Source organism: Pleurodeles waltl, unplaced genomic scaffold, assembly GCF_031143425.1.
Source record: "Pleurodeles waltl isolate 20211129_DDA unplaced genomic scaffold, aPleWal1.hap1.20221129 scaffold_37, whole genome shotgun sequence".
Taxonomy (NCBI): Eukaryota; Metazoa; Chordata; class Amphibia; order Caudata; family Salamandridae; genus Pleurodeles; species Pleurodeles waltl.
The window spans coordinates 180,351-190,522 of NW_027150076.1; the positions used below are offsets into that span (position 1 = coordinate 180,351).

The following is a 10,172-nucleotide window of genomic DNA, read 5'->3' on the forward strand; positions in this document are numbered from 1 at the left end:
TTTTGACCCAGAGAACATTATTCACCCTAGGTCAACGGAATGGGTCCCTTGCACTGAAGTAGCCCACTATGTACAAGATAGACTTCGTAAGGGCTTTGATAAGGATGTTCGTAGTATTCTTCAGTCAGAATGTCCCCGCCCCTTTTTGGTGGGAAAAGTAGCTGACACTCCGGAACTTGATCCCAGTGTGGCGACATTTCTCAAAAAGTTTACTAAAAACCCTAAGAAAGGACTGGATCGAGCCTGGAAGGGATGCCAGGACAAATTGCTGGACCTGTCCGGTCCCATTACAAAGATTCTGGATCTCGCAGTGCAAGCTAAAGAAACCAACTCGATCTTAGATCCTCAAAATGTTCTCGAATGGGCCCAAAGAGCCATCTGTCTTCTAGGGAATGCGAGTTGCGCCATGTCTTCTGAACGCAGAAAATCTTTTCTCATGCGGATAGACCCTAAATTAGCGGAGTTGGCACCCACTGAACCGGGACCCCTAGCTAATGGTCTCCTATTCGGAGAGAAATTTGTGAAAGACTTGGGCAAGTACGTCTCCACCTTTACAGCCCTTGACAAAGCCCAATCCTCCATGAAACGAATGTTCACAGGTGGCCTTTTTAACAGGGCCGGACGCTACAGAGGTCGAGTGCAAGGCCGTGGTTTCCAGCAGACCTCTCCTAACTATGCTCCTAGAGGTCAGGGATACTACCAACCTTCAGGCTTCTATCCCTCCAGAGGCCTGCGAGGCCGTGGACGTGGCTTCAGAAACCGAGGTTCAGATCGGGCCCAAGATACCAATGCAGGTGAGAATTATTCATTTTTCGATAGTGATTCTTGGGGGGAGATTGGAGAAACACGCTCAAACATGGGAGCGCATTTCTCAAGACCCTTGGGTCCTTCAGACTGTCCGAGGTTACAAACTAGAATTTTACAACACCCGTCGACAGAGTTGCCCTCTGTTTCCTCTCCTTTTTTCCCTAGCAGAAAGCAAATTTATGGACGCAGAAATCGAAAGTCTGCTGCGCAAACAAGCAATTGTACCTACAAGCCCTCATCCAAAAGGGTTCGTCAGTACAATTTTTCTAGTGCAAAAGAAAGGAGGAGATTTTTGCTTGGTGTTAAATCTGAAGGACTTCAATTATTGGATAGTCTACCATCATTTCAAGATGGAAGCTATCCATATGTTGAGGGATCTCCTTCAAGAGAAAGATTGGTCAGTGCAGCTAGATCTCAAAGACACCTATCTTTCGGTCCCCATTTTTTCCCCGCATCGGCAGTTCCTTCAGTTTCAGTGAAAACACCTATGGTACGAATTCAAGGTTCTCCCCTTTGGTCTTTCCTCCGCCCTGTGGTGCTTCACGAAACTCCTCCGTCCGGTGGCCCAATTCCTTCGAGAAAGAGGCGTTCGCCTCATCATTTATCTCAACGATATTTTGATCATGGCACAATCCAGGAAGTTGGTCGCCCTTCATCTCTCCTGGGCGATTCAAATTCTTCAAGATCTGGGGTTCTTGATCAACAGCGAGAAGTTGGTAACGCTTCCCTCGCAAAGTATAGAATTCTTAGGTTCTCAAGTGGATTCTATTCAGGCTCAGCTCAAACTACCTCTAGCGAAACGAGCGTCAATCAAGAAAGAATTACGGAAAGCCCTTGTCTCTCCGACATATATCATTACGGATTTTAGCCCGACTGGTAGGGCTTCTGGCTTCTTCCATTCAGGCGATCTTCCCAGGCCCTTTACACTACAGAGCTCTCCAACGCCTAAAGATATTGCACCTGCGCAAAGGTCTATCTTATACGGATCAGATCCCATTATCAGAGGAAGCCAAAACAGAGATTATCTGGTGGCTTCATCACATGGAGGCTTGGAATGGCAGAGCCATCTTTGCATCCTCTCCGGAGATAATCATAGAATCAGATGCCAGCCGCTGGGGCTGGGGAGCTCGTTGTGGCTCAGTGGAGACGGGAGCCGTTGGTCCTCGGAGGAACTGAACCTCCACATCAACTGTTTAGAACTGCTAGCGGGAGCGTTTGCGATTCGTTTGCTCTCTCCCGACAAGGCCAGCTGTTGCATTCTGTTGAGGATGGACAATGTATCAGCAGTGAGATATATCAACCGCCTGGGAGGTACCAAATCTCACATGCTGGCGGAGATTGCCAGGGACTTTTGGCATTACTGCCTTAAATGTATTAGCAGAGTACATTCCGGGTCGAACCAATGTGGTGGCAGACTAGAATTCACAATTCATTCATTGTTTCAGAATCTAGTGAAGAGATGGGGTCCCTGTGTAACAGACCTGTTTGGGTCTCGACTCAATACCCCGCTTCCGAGATTTTTCAGCCGAACACCGGACCCAGTAGCTGTGGGAACAGACACCTTTCTCCAAAATTGGTCTCACAACATTCATTATGCTTTTCCCCCTTCCTCTATGATTCAGAGGGTCCTGGCTCAGGTAAAGAGACAAATGGCAGATATAGTGTTAGTGACACCGCTCTGGAGAGCCCAAGCGTGGTTTCCGGTGGCGATGGCACTATCATGTGCACCCCCAGTACGTCTGCTGTTATTCCAGTCCCTTCTTCTGGATCCCTCGGGATCCCCTCATCCTCTAGTCATTCAGAAACAACTACATCTCATGGCATGGAGACTTTCAGGAGAAGATGGCAAGTGCCGGGAGTTTCAGGAGACTCTTCTTTTTGTCTCAATCCTGGCCCCCTCCACCCATAAATGATATGAGGCATCCTGGAAGAGATGGGTGTGTTGGTGCAGTGAACGGGATATTGATCCCGTGGGGGCCCAGATTTCCATGATAGCTAATTTTCTTTCAGATTTGGCTACACAGTGTCTTGCCTACAGAACGATTAATAATTTCAGATCTGCAATTTCGGCAGGACATCCCCATGTGGATGGTAAACATGTTGGTGAACATCCATTGATTTCTAAAATTCTTCGAGGTATTCGGATGGTAAAACCTCCTCAAACACGTTATTCAGTTTTGTGGGACGTGGATATTGTCCTTCGTTTTATTAGGTCCTGGCCTTACAATGATGATTTGTCACGCAAACAGCTATCGGCCAAACTGACTGTTCTTTTATGCCTTATTTCATGCAGACGCGTCTCAGATGTAAAGGCTTTGGATCTGACAGGTAGAGTATTTACTCCTACGGGAGTTTCGTTTACTATTTCTAGAAGAACAAAGACTGCATCAAGATGTATTTCATACCCAGCCATTCCTCATAATCAGATATTATGTGTAGTTCAATGCTTGAAAGTTTATGAGAATATTACCCGTGAGTCTTGAAGAGATGCAGGAGATCAATTGTTAATATCCCTTCAGAGGCCATTTGGTCCTGTCTCGTCGGCCACGTTGGCTAGATGGGTCAACAGGCTTTTGGGAGAAGCTGGTATTGATACCTCGGTGTTTGGGGCTCACTCCATTAGGGGAGCTATGGCTTCCAAATCCTTTGGAGCGGGTTCCAGATTAGCGGATATCATGGCAGTGGCGGATTGGTCTTCAGATAATACATTTAAAGTATTTTATAATAAGCCCATTGTGGATATTGCATCTAATGTGGTGGATCAGCTTTAAACTAGCATAATCCGAAGCCTCCGGTCCTGACATAGAATAAAAGAAATTCTAGCTATCGCGCCAAGAATTTTCAATTCTATTAAGGACACGGAGGCAAAGATTATCCCACCCGTATTTTACAGGAGCGATTGTCATGGAGACTCTTATAGTTGGGGCTTGCCTGGGATTGGGCAGTCTGGACTACTAATGTTTATGGGATTTGTAGTTTACTATTGTTAACTCTTTGGCTGCTGTATTTTGACCAGTAAAGGAAGAGAAGCATAATCCTCGCCTAGGCGAAACATAAAAAGGGCAACATGGATGACCCCTGCTGTTATAGGCCCATTTCATTGCATTGATAGAATCAACAGTTAGAGTAACTGGGAGAGTTATGTTGAGTAGGGTAACTGTGTGGGCTAGTGAACATGAGCTTTTGTTCGATGTGTATCACAGCTGTCAGCCTGGGAAGGGCAACATGGGCCAAGGTCTTAATCTCTACCTCCTTGTAGCCAAGTACACCAAGGCAAAGGTGGGCTCCCTTCATTTGGGGTTTATGGACTTCAGCTCAGCTTTTGGCAGGGTTAACAGGACTAAGCTCTGAAACATATTGATGGGTGAGGGTTTTGATAAAACGCTGGTTACTTTTCTTAGAGACTTGCATTTGGACCTTACAGCTGCTGTCCGTTATGGGCCCGCAGGGGAGTGTACATCTAAATTTGCCTTGAATCGTGGTGCTCGGCAAGGCGGATACTGCCATCTTTTTAAATTTATTTTATATATAAATAACAGGAAAAGGGTCCTATGTACAGATGGGCATGATCTACCAAAGGTGAATCATTTGTATTTCCTCCTTGTCTCATGTCTCTTTTTTCATTTTCTCTTCCACCATACTTTCTGCATCTCACTCTCTTGTTCTCTTTCTCTCATTTCTTTCTGTCAATTTAATTCATCGTTCATTACTCAAATTCACTATTGCTTTATCAGCATGGCAAACATCGGGGGGGGCGCAGCTTTTGGAGGCCCCCACTATTTTGTAGAAAAGGGACTCAGTTACACCTTGCGCCCCAGCCTGTGACTGAGAGGTGTTACCTGGTGGATGGCTCTGCAGGTTCTTGCATCTGCAAATACTGGCATCAGAGTGTTTGTAACTACCCGTCCCACCAGAACCACCCCTTTAATTGTGTGCATGGCACAAGAGAGGAACAGAGAACGTGACAAGATGAACCCTTCTATTGTTTGATGCACTGTAAATGTGAAACACCTTTGTGATTTGGAGCTGGGTAAAGAACACCATCAGGAAACAAACACAAATTACCAGCACAATTTACTTATTTTCTGAAAGTTATTTAAAAATATTTCCAAGTTCCACATATCTGTTTAATAATATTTACAATTTCAGCCATTTCCGAGTTTAGTTACAGATAGTGGGAAAAACATGATGTATAAAAAGTAAAACCAAAATGTTCTTTTAACATTATTGTGTGTTTCTTGTTTTTAAAATAGGCCATCAGTCTTTTATGTGAGAATTATTATAAGGGCCTGACATCACTTTTTGTGACATCACTACATGTGACATCATTGTGATTTGCATATGAGAAGTGTCCCCCTCCTTTTCTTCCTCACAAATTGTGCCCTGTTTATTGGCATGACGTTAGTCTATGGGTATTGAAAATAAATATATAAATTCACAAGTATTCAAGCCGTTCCTCTAGTGGTGTCACACACTGCAAGTATTTGGCTGCTTCTTCTGCCTATTTTCACTCGCCGCTCCTCCCCTTCTATTTCTCACTTTCTTTCTTTTTTCTCCCTCTTTCTTTGTCTCACTCCCTTTATCTCTCGTTCCCTCTCTCTATCTGCCACACATTCCTTCTTGCTTTAGCTTCATGAATGTCACTGTCACTTCTGACATTCATGCAACAAATCCTTCTGAACATTTGAGAATAAGGGACAACCGTTGTGGAAGAGGAGTTGCTTGGTGAGCAATTGCTCGTCCTAGCAATGATATGTTTTTGATGTGGGATATAACTATTTCACCACATTCTGCAAATAAAATCTGCTGGTTCAGTGGTTTCATTCTAGTAAAAATAAGAGCTCGGCAAGTCACAAAATTCATTGGGGTAGCCAAGCCAGAGCAGAGCTAAGGGTCACACTTAGTTATAAAGCCCAAAGAACGAGCGGATGCATCAACTGATTCAATGCGTAAATGATTCAGCAAACATTATGTAAAAGCAAGGTATACGCTCTGGATTAATACATAAACTGCAGCAGCATTTGTTAGCAGTAATATGTACATTTTTACCAATGGAGTTTCCAATCTCCAGAGCCCTGACAACACGTCCATGAGCAGATGACAATTTGTCATCTACACTATAATTATACTGCCAATATTTTTGTATGTGGGATAGTCTTATAGCGTGTTAAACTACATGAAAGTGAACTCACTATGTGTAAAATGTTAAAATGTCTCTTTTGAACAAGGCTAAACGTGAGCTAAGTCAGGATACAATACTTTCTTCACTGAAAAAACAAAGGTTACAGGGATGTTATACTTAGAAAATAAAAAAAAATCTTAGGAATTGACTGAAAAAAACAAAGGTTACAGGGACGTTACATGGTCGTGGAGTAGCTACATGGTTGGCATTTGCTAGAAGTTTTGCACTGCATGTTCTTACTGGGCTCAGAGGCACAGCCTCCCATTTTATGAAAAAAAGCACAAAAAGCAGAGTTTGCTCGAGACATAGGAAGAACAAAGTTCTAGATGTGATCTTTGTTTCCACAACAATCAGACCCTCAGACAACCATAACTTTATCACTGCTCACTCTTCACCCGTTCATGGCGCTCATAGTTTTATGAGAAACTCTTTGTACTGGGCCTCTTCATTCCACAATAATTCCTATCAAGAACTGTGCCATCATGCCTGATTCTGTCCTTTACCCAATTACGATTTGGTTGAATGACTCTCTGTAAATAAGAAACTCATAAAACACATTTATATACAATTAATCTAAAGCAGTTCTTACATTCATTGCAATGTGTTTGTTTTTCTTCTGTGTGTGTTTGCTGATGTACCAATAGGTTTAATAACTGACAAAAGCTATTTACACATTCACTGCACCCAAAAGGCTTTTCCCCAGTGTGTGTCCACTGATGAATCCTTAATGTTGAAAAGTCACTAAAACTATTTTCACATTCATTGCATTTGACTAAAGCTCCTCACACATTCACTGCACTTGAATGGATTTCCACTGTGTGTGTTCCTTGATATAGTTGTAGGCCTGGTACACTAAAGCTCTTCACACATTCAGGGCAATTGAAAGGCTGTTCCCCTATGAGTGTTCGCTGATGAATCCTTAATGTTGGCACGTTCCTAAACCTACTTCCACATTGACCGTAATAGTATTGTTTTTCCCCGTGTGTTTGCTGATGTCTTCGTAGTTTTGATAATCAAATGAGTCTCTTCATACATTCACTGCACCTTTATGTTTTTCCCCAGTGTGTATTCGGTGATGTCTTTGTAGGCCTGATGACAGACTAAAGCTCTTCATACAATTCACTGCACTTGAATGGCTTTTCCGCTGTGTGTGTGTTCCTTGATATATTTGTATGCCTGGTAAACTAAAACTCTTCACACATTCAGGGTAATTGAAAGGCTGTTCCCCTGTGAATGTTCGCTGATGAATCCTTAATGTTGGCACGTTCATAAACCTACTTCCACTTTGATTGTAATGGTATTGTTTTCCCTCTGTGTGTTTGCTGATGTCTTCGTAGTTTTGATAATCAAATGAGTCTCTTCATACATTCACTGCACCTTTATATTTTTCCCCTGTGTGTATTCAGTGATGTCTTTGTAGGCCTGATAAGTGACTAAAGCTCTTCATACAATTCACTGCACTTCAATCTTTTTTCTCCTGCGTGCATTCGCTGATGACTCTTTAATGGTGAAGAGTCACTAAAACTACTGCCGGATTCACAACAATGTTAGGAGTTTTACCCCAGTGTCTGTGCGCTGATGTCTCTGTAGGTGTGATAACTGACTAAAGCACTTCACACATTCACTGCATTTGAATGGTTTTTCCCCTGTGTGTGTTTGCTGATGAATCTCTAATGATGAAGCATAGCTAAAAGTGCTGCCACCTTCACTGCACTTGAATGGCTTTTCCCCTGTGTGTGAGCGCTGATGTCTTTTTAGGTTTGATAAGTGACTAAAGCGCTTCAGACATTCACTGCACTTGAATGGCTTTTCCCCTGTGTGTGTTCGCTGATGACTTTGTAGGAATGATAATCGACTAAAGCTCTTCATGCATTCACTGCACTTGAATGGCTTTTCCCCTGTGTGTTTTCGCTGATGAATCCTGAGTTGTGAAGAATCACTATAACTACTTCCACATTCAGTGCAATGATATGGTTTTTCCCCTGTGTGTGTTCGCTGATGTTTTCGTAGGTTTGATAAGTGACTAAAGCTCTTTACACATTCACTGCACTTGAATGGTCTTTCCCCAGTGTGTGTTCGTTGATGCTGTTTTAGGAGTGATGGTCGACTAAAGCTCTTCACGCATTCACTGCACTTGAATGGTTTTTCCCCGGTGTGTGTTCGTTGATGCTGTTTTAGGAGTGATGGTCGACTAAAGCTCTTCACGCATTCACTGCACTTGAATGGTTTTTCCCCGGTGTGTGTTCGTTGATGCTGTTTTAGGAGTGATGGTCGACTAAAGCTCTTCACGCATTCACTGCACTTGAATGGTTTTTCCCCGGTGTGTGTTCGTTGATGCTGTTTTAGGAGTGATGGTCGACTAAAGCTCTTCACGCATTCACTGCACTTGTATGGTTTTTCCCCTGTGTGTGTTTGCTGATGTCTCTGTAATTCTGGTAATTGACTGATACTCTTCACACATTCACTGGACTTTAATGTTTTTTTTCCTGTGAGAGTTTTCTGATGGTGCCTTAATTGAGATGAGAAACTAAAGCTCTCGCTAAATGAGTATGATATGTTTTTCTTGGTTAGTGTCTGTGGGTCGGGTATATATTTGTCTACATCCCAAGACTGTGTTTCCTGATGAGCCATATGGCTGATAAAGCACTTGCACGTTTGGTTTCTGAATTAAAACTAACGTTCAATAGCCATTAAATACGTGCCACACTCATAATATGTATAAAGTATGTTGTAGGTGGTTGTGCCTTACTTAGATTGGATTATGGCTATGCACGCTTGCGGGTAACGATTCATCTTCCTTCTGGCCGGTGCAAATTGGGACAGTCCATAGACAGCAAAACTCCTCTTCTCTTCTACCCCTCCATTGTGCTCTTCTCTGGTTGCTGTGGTTTGGTCAGAAGGGGTTTACAATACACCTAGAGCACTGAATAATGGTCTGTTATCATTTTAGAACACAAAGTACTGCTATAACCACATCATACTGATCCCATGATCAAAGCTGGTGTTGGACACGTGTTTATATAAGAGGTAGCTTGTTATTGTTGTTGCTGCCTTCATTTTCAAGCAGTCATTTCTTCGTCTCGTGGTGTTGAGGTGCACAGCTCAGACTTTTACATCCACAGAATTGCCCTTGACGGCTTCTTCCAGGATCAGTTTATGTGCAGGTTCCTTTGTCGCTGACTGCATTGATGTTTTCCTGAATACCGAAGCGCATTGCTAGTGACTGTTTTTTGAAGATTTGCAGTTTTATCTTCATTATTCATAATAATTTCATGCATTCAAGGCTTGTTTTCTGCTGGATGTAAAGATATAAAAAAAAAATAATTACCAAATGGAAACATAATGGAATGTGAATACAGAATATTTATTTGGAGGTGATTTACCCGTTGTCACAGTGTAACTCAGTAAAGGAGGGGAGCGCCCATGTGCTACTGGTGCAGCTTTAGGTAGATACACAGGGACAAGATTTCATTTAAACAAGAACTGATTGTGAAAAAAGAGAGGGATCGGGCTGGGCTGCTGTTATTTCAGTAACTCTTCAGGAACTATATAACAAAGGTTACTCTTCAGGGAGTATATAATAATAATAACTCGATTCACATTTTAAAGCAATGCTTCTCTGTTCACATTGGACCAGCTCAAATGCCAACTCCAGTCTTCACCTTACTGTTCATCAAGTCACCTTTGACACTTTCAACAGCTCCCCTGGTTCAAGCATTTCTGTTTTTTTCTAACCTGGATGATTGGAGCATTATTGCGAGTTGGGGTGGGCTTCCTATTGCCATAACATCTGCCCATCTCCCTCAAACTAGCAGAGTTTATAGGGCCTGATTCTGGCCCTGAAAGACAACTTAAAAAGCAAGTCTTTAGTTCTTCCTAAAGTAGACGAAGGGCTGTAAGATGCAGCTCCTTCCAGGGCCTTTTTGTAAAACAGAATGAGGGGTTCATTGTAATGCCCGACATTTACATTATTTGCACAGATAAGGCAAACAAACATTGATTCATAGCATTTAATGTTCAACAATAGCAGCCGTCTAGTCCCTATAGAGAATCCATCCAAACCAATAATTTACCTCACATATCCCCACCATGGATGTGTGCCTATAAATCTTTTTTCCCCTTTTCTACCATCACATGTTTTCTGACTTAATGTTGTCCGTTTAGGGCTCAAGCTGCTCGTTTG

At 42.7% G+C, this 10,172-nt stretch overlaps 1 protein-coding gene across 1 annotated transcript; it reads right to left on the bottom strand.

Annotated features, from left to right (window-relative positions):
* Nucleotides 1–4,925: 4,925 nt before the first annotated feature.
* On the bottom strand, nt 4,926–9,281 carry LOC138276090 (oocyte zinc finger protein XlCOF6-like). The gene has a single exon (XM_069219147.1). It carries the CDS (start codon nt 8,618–8,620, stop codon nt 7,526–7,528), a length of 1,095 nt encoding a protein of 364 aa, XP_069075248.1. The 5' UTR covers nt 8,621–9,281; the 3' UTR covers nt 4,926–7,525.
* Nucleotides 9,282–10,172: the final 891 nt, after the last annotated feature.

What these genes read in the sequence shown, in the direction of transcription:
- LOC138276090 (XM_069219147.1), bottom strand. Translation starts at nt 8,620, where the DNA reads ATGGCTCATCAGGAAACACAGTCTTGGGATGTAGACAAATATATACCC.